Raw genomic sequence first — 17,983 nt, 5'->3', positions numbered from 1 at the left:
CATTGAATCTAACATCTATTTAATATGCAGCAGATGTCAGATTCATGAGGGAGATGTTAGGATGTGATCGTCTACAGTAATGATTTCCTCAGAAATTAATCGCAGACGATGTTAGAAATTAACTCCATTACCGGCCATTATTTTACTCCTGCAGGTGTTTTTTCAGGAGCATTAATGGCACTTTTTTAAAGGCGTATTTGTTTCCAAATCAATAAAAGTAGTAAATATATCATTTGAATGATCGCTTAAAAATCTAACTGGAATAATTAAGCCATTATATCCAAAATTAGCTCATTTTGTGCAATAATATGTACATTGCTGGCCAACTAGGACATTCATTTATCACAAATATTACAATGAACAGAGATATATAACAGCTGATTACAGATATTACAGTGAAACTAAAAGATTCATTAATTACATGTTTCTACATTCAATTTCTCTTACAAATAAAGTTGCATGTAATACGGAGGCCCTAAGGGGAAATGCAGCAAAAATTAAATAAAGTCTAGTTTTGCGTGCGCATGTGAAACTGTGGCATGCTCACTTGAAACTTTTGCGTGCGCACGTGAAACTACCGCATTAAGTTTCACGTGAGCATGTGCATATGAAACTAGACTTTAGATTTTTTTACTCCAATGTCACCTTAGGGCCTCAGTATACTCTGCTGTACATTGTAAAAAGTTGGATTAACTTAAAAAATACTTCAACTGGTAACACCCCAAAAATGATGTATTTTCAACTTAAAATTTTTATCTTAAGTGAAAATAAAGTACAATTTTAAGTTGAAAAAATAACCTAAAATTTTTAGGTGTTACCAATCCAGATATTGATCCAACTTTTTTTACTTTTTATAGTGTAAACTGTAAATAAAATTAAGTAACTTAAAAATATATGTTGATTTGATGAAATTGTGCCTGTTTGTTACAGTGTAGTATTAATTATCTTGCGTTAATTTGAGCAAATTAAGTTTAATCACTACAAACATTTTAATCACACATTTGAGTTAATTTTACAGTAAATGAGCTTGCAACTAGTTAATTTAAATAGTTATGTTCACTTGGCGTCAATATCACTTTAAGTAAAGTTTAAAAAAACATGCTCTATGCAATTCATTAGAGCGAAATACAGACAGTATACGACTATGGGCCAAATGTGCACTGACTTCGGCCCAGATCCGGCCCGGAGTCATCTACTGTCTGATTTACAATATAACAAACATACACCTCTAAATCACATCATATACACACATATGCTGTACAATAAATGATGTGGTTGATTTAGGAGTGGGTTAATGGGAAAAAGTTTAATGACATCATCAGCGCTGGTGAATTATGAGCTCTGGCGTAGTCAACAAGAAATTACTGTGCCCTTTAAATTAATCTTGTGTGTGTGTGCGTGTGCGTGTGTGTGTGCATGTGTGTACAGCTATGCATTACTTTGTGACATGAAGGACAAAGGGAGATGTTTCACCTTCAGATGTCCACTCGTCCATTTGAAAGCCATCTGAACCCATTAGCTAGCATGACTGTCCTCTTTGTCATTGTCTTTGACTATCTTTGAGCTTGACAACATAAATTACATAAAATGTAAATGATGTATTTTAGCTACTTATTCTTGTATCAAAAGGTTAAATCTGTTAAAGAGTTGCTAAAGATGCTGTCTGTTTGCTAATAACAGTACATCACACATTCTGCCACAAACATGGCCTGTGTTTTTTTTCACATAGACCATATTCATCTTCATTAACAATCTATAAACATCAATTTACATGGCAGTCTTTCATGGAGAGATTGTAAGTAATGTATTTATTCTGGCACCCTGCTGTCTGAGAGGCGTTCCTCTTTAAACCTGTGTGCATTTCTGACTCCATCTCTCCTGCAGGGCCTGCATTCACTCATGTGAGGAGAGATACAGGAGCTTCTGATGCTGAACACCTCTGTGTCTGTTTCACATGATGAACTGTCTTCAGATGTTTGAAATCTGGAGATTCATTTATTTTGCTGTCAAAACAAATCTGAGAAAACATTTCCGGGGAAGGATATGACAAACTTTTCCTTTCCAGTCCAGCACAAGCATTTAATTGTTAAAAATGATATGTTTGTTTAGTACTGTTTGTTGAATTAAATTGTATTTTAAATATTTAACGGAATAATGAAAACAAACGGGAGGCCAGGGCTATTTAGTTCTTACACTTCTATGGGGTCGGTTGTCGCAGTGGATACAGCTATTAAATAGCTGGTTGAAGGGTTTTAAGCAAAATATAATTAGTATTTTAATCAATCATGACTATACAGTATATTGCTGAAAAAGTCTAAGAATGTAGTTTTCATATTTCAAAACCTTTTAGCAGTTATAATAATGCAGTGACAGTAATTTATTTATCTGTGACAAGAGTGTGCAGCAAACCGTTGACCCCTAGTGGTCGTTGCTGGTATAACCACTAAAAGTGTAACACACACACAAAACAAATTGTGATATTTTTATGTATCAAATATATACGTTATTGCATTGCTTGTATTTATTACAATAAATGTAAACTGCTATAACAATTTTTTATTTAATATTTTCACCTTCAGAAACTGAATTGTGTCTTTTTTAAAACAAGACCAAGATCGGGCTTCTAGACAAATTTTTTATTTTTTTGAAGGTATACATCACAAAAGCTTTTCTAAAAAGCTTTTGTCTTACAAGTAAACAGCCTTTATAGTAAGGTAGTATACTAGTTTAACTCAAATATTAATCTGCAAGGGTAATTTAGGGCAGCTTTATTTAAAAAAAAGTGACACACTTTATCTTAATTCACCCTATTAGGTTGAAATGTATTATATTTTGTGACTTGTTTTTGGGTGTTTGTCGTCCCCTTCTGGAAATTCGTATATTCACATACTTTTGTACAACTTTAAATGAATTTTTTCATCTATTTTTAGTATTATTTAAGTCGTGTATAAATATGAAGTCGTGTTTTATTTGCAAAATTCTCGTTTTTTTACCAAATACGTTTTTACATAAACCAATTTTTTATGAAAAATATATTCATATAATAGTTATAGATTATATGAATTATTAATAAAAAAGAACAGATAATAAATAGAATTACAAACAGTATTGCTTTTTTGTACAGCTTTATTAAAAACGCAAACCATATAAAAGCCGAACGTAAAAAAATAATTTACACAAAAAGCAAAAAATATTTATATTTAAAAAAAATATTTATACAAATAATGTTAAATTATAAAATAAATAATAGTGAATATTTGCGGTTGAAATGCTATTAAAATCATACAAAATCGCTCTTTCAAAGAATTTAGGTGACGTCGTCAGTATCACGACAAAACTCTCGCGAGACCCAGTCCCAATTCGTCAGAGACGCTGTTGAACTCTCGCGATATCAGTTCACATCTCACCGGCTTCGCTGCTGTGTGTTCGCTCTGCGGTTCCCTGAGAAGATGGCGGCTCGTGGAGGTTTTCAGCCTGCGACACCCGGAGGCGGCGGGGCACCGATGGGACCCGGGCCACCGGTGGCCGGTTCAGGGCCTGGTATGGGTCCCGGTACCCCGTCAGGACGGATGGGACCCGGCGGGCCACAGAACCACATGTACCGATCACCGATGCCCGGATACCCGGTAAGAGGCGCGCAGGAGAACAAAGAACCACCCAGACCGACCCGCGGGGCTTTAAATGTGAACACGCACGAGGGATGTGTGACTATATTCATTACGTAAAACACATATTGTCGTTTAAAGTATAATTTAATGGTTTAACGTGAAAATATCATTGATTTATGGAAGCATTGCGTTGATCAGATCAGCATCACACGGTCAGTCAGCATGCATCCGATTATAAACAAAACACTTCAGATCAGTTCATAATACATTTTGCATGCGTTTAACTTACAGTTTAGATGAGAAATTTAAATAGCAATTCTTTTTTAAAGAGCTTTAACACAAGCAGTTTGTTTAAATGGTTTGGTGACGTTGAGGCCTGCAGGTCCAGATGCTTGTGTTTGCATGAAAGAGATGATTAAAGCTCTGCATGTATTTCATTTTCCACTTCAAAAGCGTAACTTCTTTTGAAAAAAATCTGGATGCATGTGATACAAGTCGACGGATATCATCTTTTCTGTTTTATTGGGCGATGCCGATATAAAACAAATGTACAGTATTTACAGTAAATAGAAACAGAAAATTATTAAAACTACATAAACATTTATTATGCAAAATACTTTAAAAGGGTATATTTATAATTAAACACGTTTACATAATTAATAAGACATAATAAATGTGGATCTTACATCTCATGGTACTGTGTTAAGAAATGTGTTGAACATAACATAATGTTAAAAAGTGAATAATGATTGGTCATTTACCTTAAAGGCGGGGTGCATGATTTTTTAAAAACATTTGTGAGTAATGCAGGGTTCACACTAGGCTTGGGCGGTATCCAAATTTTGATACCATCAAACCGCCTCCCTATTTTACCCCGGTATATGGTATTACCGTGAATAATTATAAAATTATGACGTTATCAGACAGCGTCACTATAATGTTGGCTAAACCCTTCAGAAACTGAATACCAAACACTAATACTGAAATAACAAAATAACATGCACAACAATATTAACAACTTTTATTAGCAACAACTAGCAGTTTATAAAAAAGATAAATACAAAAGGTCAAACAGAATTAGTTGTCGGTTAAAAAAATTATCTCTAAATTAGGCTATTACAGACAGTGGACTAAACGCGACTACAGTTAGCCATCTCATTCCAATTTCCAGGATATTTTTGTGTGAAGTGAACAAATCCCTCACACTCAATATTATGTAACTCGCCTGTTTGTACTTATAAACCAATAAAAACATTTGGCGCAAGGTCACGGCATTTGGGTTCTGGCGCGAGGTCACGGCGTTTGGTTTTGTGCACTCACATTGCATCAAGCTAAAATTTAATCAAAGCAACAGTCTCAGACTTGAAGAAAATCGCTGAACATTTAAACCTATTTTCTGCACATTCCGCCATATTTTAATGAAATAAAGAAAGTCCTCCTACTGTTAACTTATATTTCTGCATATTCCCGCATATAAAATAAAAATATTTTTTGTAAAATCCAGCAATTAAATAATTAAAACGAAAGTCTTTCCTGATTGTATTCCAAATTATTAACATTCACGTCTTTTAACAGTAAAGTGCAGATTGAGTTTTGTTTTTGTAAATCATTAGACATTTTTACCACTTAATTAGGTTTTGCTTTGTAGAAAGCCTTTCTTTAAAGTGAATTTCGTTTTGTATAAATTGTGTCTTAATTTTAATAAATGTTTTATCAACCAATTGCATGTATTTAATAAATTAAAAGCAAATATAGACAATATAATAACCGTGACATGGAGGCGCCGGCACGGCGCGTTCGCTTGCATTGCATTGTTAACTAGAACGCACGGACCTCATCATAAATGAATGAAACTCATACATTAGCATTAAATATCTTTGTTGCATTCTTTCTAAAACAGACAAGGGCTTTCTCGCGGCTCGCATCAGCAAAGCATTGCATCGTCCATGTTGCACTTAACAGAAGTTGACACTTGTCTTTTTGAAAAATGAAAAAGTAATAATAATTATACAAAAGAGTTGTTCTAGTCGTTACTAGAAGGTACAGAGTGAGTTAGACCTGCCTTGGCGGTGCGTCTTTTATGCATTCTAAAGGGGCCTGTCTTATCGTGTTGCCGTCTATTAGTCAACATTCCGCACAAGTTGGGTTTAGATTTGGAAATACATTACATCTACATTTCAGTGCTAACTGATAAGGTGATGATGATCATCATCTTTCTTTATTATTTTTAGCACTACCTCAAACTTAAGCGGCGTCTGTCATTTTCTTAAATAAGCTGCGGCAATGTTTCAAATGTGCTTATAATAAGACAAACGCCTTTATTTTCCACGCGATCACCTTACCAAAACCATTTTGAAACTAAGGAGTCATTTGTCCTCCGATTACATACAAGCAGCATACAAGCTCCGCGGCGACGCGTTTGCGGGAATGATGTTTCGGATGAGCCGAAGGCAGAGCAGCAGAGAGATGCGACAGAGTTGCGAAATTGCAGGCGCAGCTCGAAATGGCTGTTATTTCAAACTGCGTAACTTGTTTTAAACTAATCAGTTAATGGCTCGGTGGTCGGTGAAGAAAAGGATTAGTTTTTTCGCCATCCCTAATTTAATATTTAATCCTTGTCTGCTATATAAGTTCATTGTTTTTTTTTTAAATGCCGGTATGGCGGTATAGAAACTGATACCTTTGCTAGTTTTAGATCCCGCGGTATACCATATTACCGTATTACCGCCCAAGCCTAGTTCACACTAGACGCGGTAGAGATGGCAAGCGCGAGTGATTTACATGTTATGCGGTGCGGATGACGCGTTCTTCTCGAGTTGATCGTTGCCGCAGGAAACGCACAAGTTGAAAAATCTGAACTTCGGCAGATTTCAGCGCTGCGTTAACCAATCAGGACCTTGCTGTAGTAGTGACGTGTTTACAGGAAGTGAGCAGAGTCGCAGAAACCGCTCCCATGACGCAAATTTCTGCATGAATGTCTCGAAATTATTAGCATTTCACGTGCGAATGAAGCGAGTAAACTCAAAAGGTTCCAGCGTCCAACTACGTGTAAATAGCGTGTTTTTGCCGCCTTTACCATGGCTGGTGTGAATGCACCATAAGGCCGATTACCCAAACACACTTGTAGCCAATCAGCAGTAAGGGTCATGTCTACTAACTGACATCGTTGCCTGGGTTGCATATGTGTTTAGGTGATTTCAAAGGTCAGCATTGGCTTTCAGAGATCATACACCCCGCCTTTAAACAAATTTAATTAATAGAGAAATTTACTAGCCGATTGAAAAGACAGTCCTTCCAGAAAAACAAGTTTTTTGTGTGATTGTTGCGGGCAAAAATCCTTGATCTTGTGGCATGTTTTCTTAAAAAATGCGATGGAATATGCAGGATATTTATGCAATAAAATTGCAGAAAAGTGCAAAAACTACTTGAATTTGCCAAAACTGTTTATTTATGTTCACGTCACATAATCACGTTACTTCATAACGTTCTCATGGCAACAGGGGAAATGGCTGCACTTGTGTGAAATAATTGCTAAATTTTTAAACTTTCTGCTAAGATATATTAGATTTTTCTTACAAGATTGCGGGGATTATGAAATCATGCGAACCCCGCATATTTTGGGCACGGAAGTCTGCAATTTATGATGCAAAAGTACGGTGTATTTGAAAAAATGCGGCCCCCACATAAATATGCAGACTTTGGCTGATTATGCGTTAAATCATGCGATCGCATAATTGCGTTTTTCTGAAGGGACTAAAAAGATTTATCTGCCGTTAATAAAAAAATCCAAATATCGGCCGATATACCGGCCTCTGCAATATATCAGTCTATCAATGTATGTGTGTGTAATATATAGACTACCATGAGTTTGCATGCATGTGATAGTTATGTAGTCAGCAGTCTCATATACAGATTACATTAGTTGATAAAATTGATTAGTTGATCTGTTATTGAATTATATTTAGTCTTTATATACATGTTCTTCATTTCTGTCCCTCAGAGACCAGGAATGCCTCCAACCAATCGTATGACCCCTCAGGGACCCTCGATGGGGCCTCCAGGTTACGGGTCCAGTCCAGTATCGCGCCCCGGGATGCCCGTCATGGACCCGTCCCGAAAGAGACCGGCACCGACTCAAATCCAGCAGGTCCAACAACAGAATCGCAACCAACAGTAAGAAACTTCAATCTTGTTTGTGATGATTTGCATTGATGAGGTTTGATTTAATTAATTGTTTGTTTGTTTTAGTGCCAAGAAGAAGAAAATGGCAGATAAAATTCTACCTCAGAGAGTAAGTGTGTCCATATTATATTCATGTTTTTTTTAGCTTTCGATGTATGGATTCCTTTTCCTGATCATGCATGCCCAGAAAACAGACGACTCTGGGCACGGATCTGCACCGGATCTGGCCCGAAGTCATCTACTGTCTGGGTGGGCTTTAAACCGGTTTGGGCCCTATTCATGCCATTACAAAGCTCCTCCAGATATTTCACATCTCATTTAAAACATCATCATTTCTTTTCGTCATTTGTTCAGATCAGAGAGCTTGTACCCGAGTCTCAGGCGTACATGGACCTGCTGGCATTTGAGAGAAAACTCGATCAGACCATCATGCGCAAGAGGCTCGACATTCAGGAAGCTCTCAAGAGACCCATCAAGGTAAATCCAGATTCATGCATTTTACGTGGTCTTTAGGATATCATTGTGTAAGTGAAGTGAAACTGGATTCAAACTTTAAATCGCTTTACTATCAAATAAATCTGATGTCACTCAATATCTGCAGCAAAAAAGGAAATTGCGTATATTCATCTCCAACACCTTCAACCCCGCCAAGCCGGACGCTGAGGACGGTGAAGGGACCGTTGCATCATGGGAGCTGCGTGTGGAGGGCCGACTTCTGGAAGACGTCAGTGTAAATCTCTCATCTCGCAGGCGTTTGTGTGAAATCTGACCATGGCTCATGATCTCTGTCTCTCTCACAGACCGCTGTGTCCAAGTATGAAGCCACCAAGCAGAAGAGGAAGTTTTCCTCGTTCTTTAAGTCTTTAGTTATCGAGTTGGATAAAGATTTATATGGACCTGACAATCATCTAGTGGAGGTAAGAGACCGTTGTGAGTTTGTTATTTTTACTCCTAGCTTGATGCTGCCAGAAAAAGTTTACTCTTTTTTTTTGTTATACACTTTATTGAAGTATGTTGTTATTTCAGTGGCACAGAACGGCTACAACTCAGGAAACTGATGGGTTTCAGGTGAAGAGACCTGGAGATGTTGGTGTTCGCTGTACTGTCCTCCTCATGCTCGATTACCAGGTTAAAACACAAACTCTTAAAACTTTTAGAAAGGACACATTTACAAATTCCCATTGCTTCCCACCAGGGGGCACCACTAGACTTGTTGTCCAGAATGCATTCAGAATATGGAAATTGTTGTTGGTCTTATTTTACCACAAAATCCAAATAAGAAATGACTTTTGTAATATCTAAATGTATACATTTTTTTGCATTGAAATATTTTTATTCTTAATGCATGAATCTCTGTGTAGCCTCCTCAGTTTAAATTGGACCCCAGACTGGCCCGACTGCTGGGTATTCACACTCAGACCCGACCCGTCATCATTCAGGCTCTGTGGCAGTACGTGAAGACCCATAAGCTTCAGGATCCTCATGAGAGAGAGTTCATCAACTGTGACAAATACCTCCAACAGGTAACACAACCAGCTTAACGTTAAGATGTCTAATTTAGAGTAGTTTTACATCAAGAGCTTGTCACCTTTATCTGGTTCTCCTCTCGTTCCAGATCTTTGAAACCCAAAGGATGAAGTTCTCCGAGATCCCTCAGCGTTTGCACGCTCTTCTGATGCCCCCCGAGCCAATCATCATCAACCACGTCATAAGGTAATTGTGATGTCAGTCAGGATCGCCTATTCTTCCTCTCGAATTGGTGTCTGAACCTGAACCTCCATTTCAGCGTGGACCCCAATGATCAGAAGAAGACGGCGTGTTATGATATAGACGTGGAGGTGGACGACACACTGAAGACACAGATGAACTCTTTTCTACTGTCCACGGCCAGCCAGCAGGAGATCGCCGGTCTTGACAACAAGGTATGTAGTCTGAGCAAACATGAGAAAGAAGATGAAAACCTCATGATTTAGTTTGGGGATATGATGCGAGGAGAATTTCACAAACTTTTTAATAGGGAAAATTTTACAAGTTTTGCGCAAATCTGTAATGGAGTCTTCACTGAAAAAAACAACTTTTAAAATTTACTTTAAAAAATCCTCGTAACAATTTGCACAAACTTTTTAAGTAAAATGTACTGCTTTTTATAAGTAAAATTTACCTACTAAAATCAAATAAAATTTACTCAAAATTGCATGATAAAACATATGTTAAATAATTAATTAAATGTTACTTAATTATTTTATTTAGAAGTTAGATTTATTTTAATCGTTTAGGTAAAGTCTATTAGGTTTTTTTGAAAATTGAAGCATTACTGTCCTAATAATATTAAATAAATTGTATTTTCTGTTTGTTATTTTCTTTAACATATTCCTATGGACCTAGTTATTTTTAGTGTTATAAATGGCATTATAACGCAAAATTCATGACTGACAACAAGTCAGTCATTGAATAAACTTGATTCGGAACAGAAACGCACACAAACTGTGTTTCTGACATGCATTATCAGCACTGTGGAAAGAATTACAATACACTGTTTTGAACAGGGTTCATGTAAAGAAACACTGATCACCTGAACGGTGACTTCACAAAATTATTATTTACAACAAAACATCATCAAAAATATAAGAGCTTAAACCTTTTTGACATTTTGCTAACAAATATTTAAGTAGTTAAAGTTCTTATCAGTTCTTATTCTGTGATAAAGCTTAAAAAATAAAAATTTTCAGGCGCAAAGAATTGTGGGTATTCCTTACAACATGTGCAAATAAATGTAAGTAAATTTTACTTAAATAATACAAGAAAATATCTAATAAGACTTACTATTCCCACACAGTTCATTTTTTACATGAATTAATTGTGTATTTATCATCATTTTACTTAGGAAAATCTAGTTCTCAATAAATGTTAATATTATTATGTAGAAATTATGAGAGTTAATCTAATAAATATTACTACACCAAAAAGTTCGTTTTTTCAGTGTTGGTTATGAAGTCCTGTATTACTTCACTACAAGAGCATCTTGTGCAAAACTGATATTTTGTGCCAAATTAAGATATTTCATTGGAGAATTCATGAAATCAAAGTTTCAGGGGAACACTTAGATGATCACGCTGTTGTAATATTGTCATTCATGCGGTTGTTGGTCAAACATTTACCCGTAGGTTTGTGTTAATAGTGTCTGTGTTAATAGTGTTTGTTTAACTAAACACAGCTTTCTTCTTCTGGATATATAAACAGTCCTGATAGTGCTCAGTGCTTCACCGCAGGAGATCATCCGTTGTTCTCCTTTACTCTGTGGATACCGTGGTATTTTGTCTTCCACCCTCTTCCTGTCTACTGAGTATCAAAGAGATTCCTTTGACTCGTGGATTTGAATGCGTTTGGTGGTTTATTGTGAAGAAACGCACACACACAAGCTGGCGTAAACAAAGCCTGAAATCAGTCATGGAAAATCTGGCCTGGTTTTTCTCTGCTCAGTTCACTCTTCATTCATCTGAGAGACTCTGCGTTTGATAGGCTTTAAAGACACAGCGTACAAAATCACAGTGGTGACGTTGTTGCCACAATGACTTTGTGCTTATTTTTATAGTATTTTCAGTATTTGTGTGTTAATATAATAAGGTTGAGTAGGGGTGGGTGATGGGTCGCCTGCGATTCTCATGTGTGCCGAATCAGTAAAGCCAGTTTCGTGATTGGTAGTAGGTCGCCATCACCTGCTTTCAGATACACGGAGACGTATTTCACAGAGAAGCTCTGCAAAATGCATACATTATCGGAGGCGATTTGTCCAAGGTTATTGACACGATTTTGCGTAGCTTCTTTGTGAAATACGGCTCTGTGTAGTAAATGCCCCTCCATCTGATGGCGGGTGATTGCGATTTGCTGCTGGTCACGAGGCCGGCTTTGCTGATGAGATGCAGATGAGAATCGCAGGCGATTTATCACCCACCCCTAAGGTTAAGTCTATAGGTTTATATAGCAGGACCTGTTAAGGCCAAAGTATGGTCCACTTTTTACACGTAAAGTGCGCATGATACGAATTTTGTGCATACTGTGCTTGTTTGTTACGTGTATGTGCACGGTCGAACGCACAACCTTGCAAAGTATAGTGTATATGACTCAGACGTGTACACAGATGTTTTATACATGTGCTTTCCGACAAAAATGAGTCTATAATACAGCGGCACCTGTCAAGGCAGAAGTATGGTTCACTTTTTAAACGTACGTGAGGGTCGGCGTACAGTGTGCGTGATGCGGATTTCTTTTTTAGAGGAGTGTGTACGTACTGTACGTGCATCGCGGGATTTTTTTCAGTTGCATTTTGTCGCAATGCGTATGCATCAAACATCTGTGTGCACTTAAGCCCAGAGTATAGTCTCTTTTTTTACTTTTACACGCACTGCCTAAAACACGGCCATACAAAGTATAGTTTATATGACTCGTACGTGTACAAAGAGGTTTTATACGTGCGCTTTGCGACAAAAATTAGTCTATAGGTTTATACATCAGCGCACCTGTTAAGGCCGACATATGGTCCACTTTTTGCACGTACGCGAGGGTCCGAATCAGAATGCTAATTTCATTATCAGAAGAGTGCGTGCGTACTGTGTACGTGCATTTGTTGAGTGGATTTATTGCATTCTGCCGAGAAGGAAGAGTTTTGGGGGAAAGGGGAGAAAAGATGACAGAATAACACGGCGGATATCAGATTTTGCGTATAATGAAGAGTAGGGATGCACCGATCCGATATTCTGGATCGGTATCGGGGCCGATCCGGCATTTTTTGCTGGATCGGATATCGGACTAACAGGACCGATCCAATTCCGATACTGCGCATTACCCATGGTTGTCACTGACAAGCGATTAAAACGTCAAAGTATTATAAAAGCACCATAAACGTTTTTATGCACTATAATCAAAGTCATCTTACACTCAATAGCTTCATGTGAAGGAACAAACGCACATTTAAAAATATTCATGTTCACAGAAACACTGTAACTTTAACTTACTTGCAAACTGAGTTAATCCACTGATGAGAAGCGGACGGATAAAAACGCGTCATTCAACACAGGCACACACACAATAACACACACAATAACTGTAACGTTAGGCTTTATTAAAGATCTGATTTCATAAAGTCTCAGTAAGCTGTTGGATGGATGCAATTCACTATGTGCTGAGGATTCACAGGTGAAGCGGACGGATGAAACGCGTCATTCAACACACGAACACTCAATAACTGTAGGCTGTTTTAAAGATCTAATTTTATAAAGTCTCAGTAAGTTGTTGGATGGATGCAATTCAGTATGTGCTGAGCACACGATGCATCAAATCTTTTTGTGTTTTAATAGTTTCCATTTCGGAGCGAGGATTCCCATGCGAGTGTGAGGACGCTTCTAGAGCATCAATGCTGCACAGTATTGCGCAGAATGCGCACTCAATATGATTTAGGCGCATCAATTCTCCACCCGAAATGTGCATAAAAGGTCCGGTTAAGTGCATAATTCCCAAAATAACCATCTGCACACTAAAGCTTTTTTACTGTGACTTTTTGCGCAATTAAGGAAAATATATTTAGCATACTTATTTGATCAAACGTGCCTATTTTATTTTCTCCTAAACACTGCCATGGTTAATAATTACTATGTTCTTGTAACTTGTAAATCACTTTAAATTATTGGTTTTTAATTTAAAAGTATAATTATATATAATATAATTATATTATGCTAGATTTAGACATTTATATAGTGTATGTCTGTGTGTGTGTGTGTGTGTGTGTGTGTGTGTGTGTGTGTGTCTGTGTGTAATTTAAATTGCTCAAGAAAAATACAGTAGTTTATTTATTTATTTATTTATTTTTTTTAAAGAAAAATACAGTAGTATCGGATCGGCAGGTATCGGAATCGGCCGATACTCAGAATTCAGGTATCGGAATCGGATCGGAGATGGAAAAAGTGGTATCGGTGCATCCCTAATGAAGAGTTTACTTTTTACTGACCTGATACAATAATGATTTTGGCTGTAACTATTTTAATTTTTTAAAATAGCATTTCAAACGTGCTTCAAATATGCAGTACACTAAAATCGGTTTAGTTTATATGAATTTAAATGGTAATATATATTGATTTTTTGATAACTGATAATCACATCCGATTAACAGAAGGTGTAGTATTGCAAAAATAGCAACCGGCTTTGTCCGTGAATAATGTGATTTATTTATTTGCCATTGGTTTGGTGTCAGTTAACACATTTTTAAATGATATTGATCTTCTGCTCTATAAATATCAACATTATTGAAGTTTGTATTGGCCACTACTGCTTATAAAGTAAAATTGTGGGAAGTTTTTAGTCTTTTTTATGTTTCCCTTTGACCGAGTTACATCACCAGTCAGCTTGCAACAGTTTGTGGTTTGAACTTTGTATTTAGTGACTCTTTAGGTTTGTCTTGATAAGATCAGGAACTGTAAAACCGCTGTGATTTTAAAGTCGTCTTCAGGTAAACCCATCTGTGCTCATATTCGGTGTTTGACAGCACTTAATATTGTTTTTTTATTCATACTCGTATCACACTTAATACTTAAAATGCATGTTAATTTTTGCTTTAGTAACTTAGTTTTAAGGGTTTTTGTTTTGTGAGAAAAAGTGACAGTGTGTTAGTTCTCTTGTAGAAAATATTTAAGTTGCAATGTTAAAATTGAATCTGTTTCTTCGTTTATGTGTACAGATCCATGAGACCATCGAGACAATAAACCAGCTGAAGACTCAAAGAGAGTTCATGTTGAGTTTCGCACGAGATCCACAGGGTTTCATCAATGATTGGCTACAGTCACAGTGCAGAGATCTGAAGGTGAGATCAAACAACCAATTAGCTTTCAGCGCACTACTACTCGACCTCTTTATGGTCATTGAGAAAAACCATTGTGTGTGTGTGTATATATCAAGGGTTTGTCATCATCCTATACTATCACAATACCACACATTACCACGGTACAAAAAACTTTACTATGGTACTAAATGTGTACAATGTGATACGAATTGTATTTGCATCGTATTTTCACATGTTATAATTGTGTGTTTTTTGGACGACACAAAGTCTTTACCAGGGTGTTATTTAAGTGTTATGTAACCTGCTGGGCTCATGTCTTTTATGTTTGTTTGATTGGTTTGTTTGTTAGTTAGTTAGTGGCGTGACTTGACTTTTAATGATGTTGGGTGTTGAATTACTTTGATTTGACGACCGCTATTTACTCCATCTATGCTAATATCTAACACTAGTTGTATTTCTTAAGTATTATACATTTCTGCATTTCTCAATAAGTTTATTGCATGCATATTGCGTCTTACAGACGATGACCGATGTAGTCGGGAACCCGGAGGAGGAGAGACGGGCCGAGTTTTACTTTCAACCCTGGGCTCAGGAGGCCGTCTGCCGTTATTTCTATTCAAAGGTGAAGATGTATTGAGTGACTATTGCTCAAAGTGTTTGGAAATCTCTTGTCAAGCAAAGTTCACATTAAAAATCCTTGTTTAAACCCCCGACATGTGACTGTTTTCTCAGGTTCAGCAGAGGAGACAGGAGCTGGAGCAAGCTCTTGGCATTCGAAACACATAAGTGTTCATTGCGAAAGAAGAGGACCAGAAGGTTTTTTGGGTGGCGTCTGTCCTGCTGCAGGCTCTGATCACTACAGTTATTTTACATTTTATCTTATATTGTCCTGCTGTAGCTGCCCAGGAGACCCTTTAAGAGAAATTTGTATTTTTCGTGACTCCGCTTAATGATTTTCATAACGGCGACCAAACTGACAGACTCCGAGGTTTTTGTTTGTTATAAAAAACACGAACGCTAAGTATTAGCAAATCGTCCCAAATAATTTCCCTGAGGGGTCGTTGTTTATTTTTAAAGTTTTCGCTATTGTCTTTGATATTTTATTGTTCTCATATTACGAACTTTATGAAGATTAGTCTAGTTAAGCATAGATGATGATGATGATAAAGAACTTAGTTTAGTACTTGATGAAATATTTAGATCTTGAAGTCAGTTGGCGTCCACTGGTTAAAGTTTTCTGTAAACGTTCAGTAATCGACTTTTCCATAGTGGTTTTAGTCTGACGTGTTAGCGAACAAGATTAGACGTACTACTGATCGACCCGTTTGCGTATTGATCTTTCGGTGACAGTTTAAGCTTCGTCCTAGACTGTAAAGTAGATCCACTTTAACCTTGCTGTGATATGCATATTAATACATTTGAAGAAATTACCTCTGTGGTTTAATGGTTCATTAAATTGTCGTCTTTTTTGTCGACTTGTCGGTCGTAAACTGCAATATGGAAAACCTGCTATAATCCTCGGCTGCACTGGCTTTTTATTTGCAGATGAAGAGATACACCATGGCTTCTTCCATCCAAGTAATTTAAACATTTAGAAATGATTTTAACATTCTTGCCTAGGTAGTTAACTTCTTTTGTAAGGCCATGCATTTGCTTTGACTGAAGATCCATTTTTAATGCTATGTTTTTTTTTTCTTTAATGGACCAAATGTTGCATTTTTCTGTTAGCTTTTGTGTTATAATAAAGATTATCTTGTATTGATGCTCACTTGTGTCCAGCAGGTTTGTTTTTGTGTTTTGTCAACACTTCTCGTACAATGACTTTTTAAAGTTTATTGCATTTCTTTGATTTGATATATAGCATTATTTATCTAATTTAATGTCTTTTTTGTCGCTACTGACTAACTAAAATAAAACTGTTGGCTGTTGCTATGGTTACGGTTTTAAGTGATATTTAGTTGCTCTCAAATCGCTCATCATTTGCATTAAACCTTAAACTTTCTTGCGGAGGAGTCTGCTTTTAAATAACTCTCGCGGAGCTTTGGCGTTGTCCGGCTGTCGGTTCTTGCGGTGTCGCATGGGGTCGAACAAGCCTATCGACTCAAGTGACTGCCGCCTGTTTCTATGGTTACGCATGCGCAACATTTTTGCGAAATATGTGTCATTATGAAATGGATCAAGCTATTTTAAACTTCTTTTTGTGTAAAAATTAAGCGTTCAAGTTCACTTGAACTATTTCAGCAGTTTTTTTAGGCTTATTTTTGAAAGCTTAAACTTTGAATGTCAGATGTCAAATCTCTTGTTATTCACACCTTCCAATACGGCAAAAAAATACTTATCTTTGACCTAAAATATTTTTTAAATATCTGCTAGATTCATTTTATACAAAGAAAATCTTAATTAAATATATTTCTACATTTGAAAATTTATTTTATTTTTAAGCTTTATATATTAACATCTATTTCAAAATGTATTTCGGGGCAACAAATACATTTTAAATTTTACAAAAAAACATAAAATTATGTATATATAAAATAAGTACATTTTGTATAACCTTTTTGTTTAATTGTTACTTCTTTAAACTTATTATATGTTATAACTTATATGTTTACAGGTTTGTAAAATGCAAGGTTTTTCTTCCACTTTGATTGGAAATGCTTTAAAATATATTTAAGCAATATCGCTCGAGTAGGAGTGCGATATAGCTCTATATCATCACGGCTGTGATTAGGCCAGAGGCACGAGGCCGCAGGCCGAGTGCCGGAGGCAATCACAGCCGTGATGATATAGAGCTATATCACACGACTCCGAGAGCGATATTGCTTTTATACAACAGTTCGACGGCACACGTTTGAAAAAAGAAAACTAGAAAACAACAACGGAGTTATTTTAAAAGCCTCTTTGTTTGAGAACTACTTCTTCCGCCACGGATTTGAGGGCGGCCAGAATGACAGGTAAAACTTTCGGCTGCTTTGAAGCTCATAACAACTCAATGGACGGAAAAGCCGTTACTTTATATTACAGTTTCTTGGTCACAAAGTGTAGTTTTAAGATTAGTTCAGTCGAGAATGTATATGTATTATATTTAAATCTGCAGTCGATTAGTAAAGATAGCGCCTGTTTGAACGTTTGCTTAGTGAGATTCGGTACGAATGAGAACCAAAGCATGAGCGGACATCAGTGTTCACTCGCCCCGCTGACCACCGCCCTCTCTGGGCTACATTTCTGACAGAGATACCCCGGCTCTCATGTTGGCCTTGTTTGTTTATGATCGTCAAAATGAGATCAAATCAGCAGTATTTGGTGTCATGATCAAACTATTACTTGTTTTTTAATTCATATTTAGTGTCTTTTGTGTTGTTAT

At 36.7% G+C, this 17,983-nt stretch overlaps 1 protein-coding gene across 1 annotated transcript; it reads left to right on the top strand.

Moving 5' to 3' along the window:
• The first annotated feature begins 3,408 nt into the window (after nucleotides 1-3,408).
• Nucleotides 3,409-16,387, top strand: LOC141359322 (SWI/SNF-related matrix-associated actin-dependent regulator of chromatin subfamily D member 1-like). The gene is made up of 13 exons (XM_073861598.1): nucleotides 3,409-3,626; nucleotides 7,609-7,781; nucleotides 7,857-7,899; nucleotides 8,145-8,267; nucleotides 8,392-8,514; nucleotides 8,591-8,707; nucleotides 8,817-8,918; nucleotides 9,152-9,313; nucleotides 9,406-9,503; nucleotides 9,577-9,712; nucleotides 14,518-14,640; nucleotides 15,140-15,241; nucleotides 15,352-16,387. The coding sequence occupies exons 1-13, from the start codon at nucleotides 3,450-3,452 to the stop codon at nucleotides 15,403-15,405; spliced, it is 1,533 nt and encodes a 510-aa protein (XP_073717699.1). The 5' UTR covers nucleotides 3,409-3,449; the 3' UTR covers nucleotides 15,406-16,387.
• Nucleotides 16,388-17,983: the final 1,596 nt, after the last annotated feature.

Source organism: Misgurnus anguillicaudatus, chromosome 23 (genome assembly GCF_027580225.2).
Source record: "Misgurnus anguillicaudatus chromosome 23, ASM2758022v2, whole genome shotgun sequence".
NCBI classification, from domain to species: domain Eukaryota; kingdom Metazoa; phylum Chordata; class Actinopteri; order Cypriniformes; family Cobitidae; genus Misgurnus; species Misgurnus anguillicaudatus.
This window is presented reverse-complemented; position numbering and strand designations above follow the sequence as displayed.

Coding starts and splice junctions, on each gene's coding strand:
- LOC141359322 (XM_073861598.1), top strand. CDS start 3,450: ATGGCGGCTCGTGGAGGTTTTCAGCCTGCGACACCCGGAGGCGGCGGG. Junction 8,268..8,391: donor CTCTCAAGAGACCCATCAAG/GTAAATCCAGAT, acceptor CAATATCTGCAG/CAAAAAAGGAAATTGCGTAT. Junction 8,919..9,151: donor TCCTCATGCTCGATTACCAG/GTTAAAACACAA, acceptor ATCTCTGTGTAG/CCTCCTCAGTTTAAATTGGA.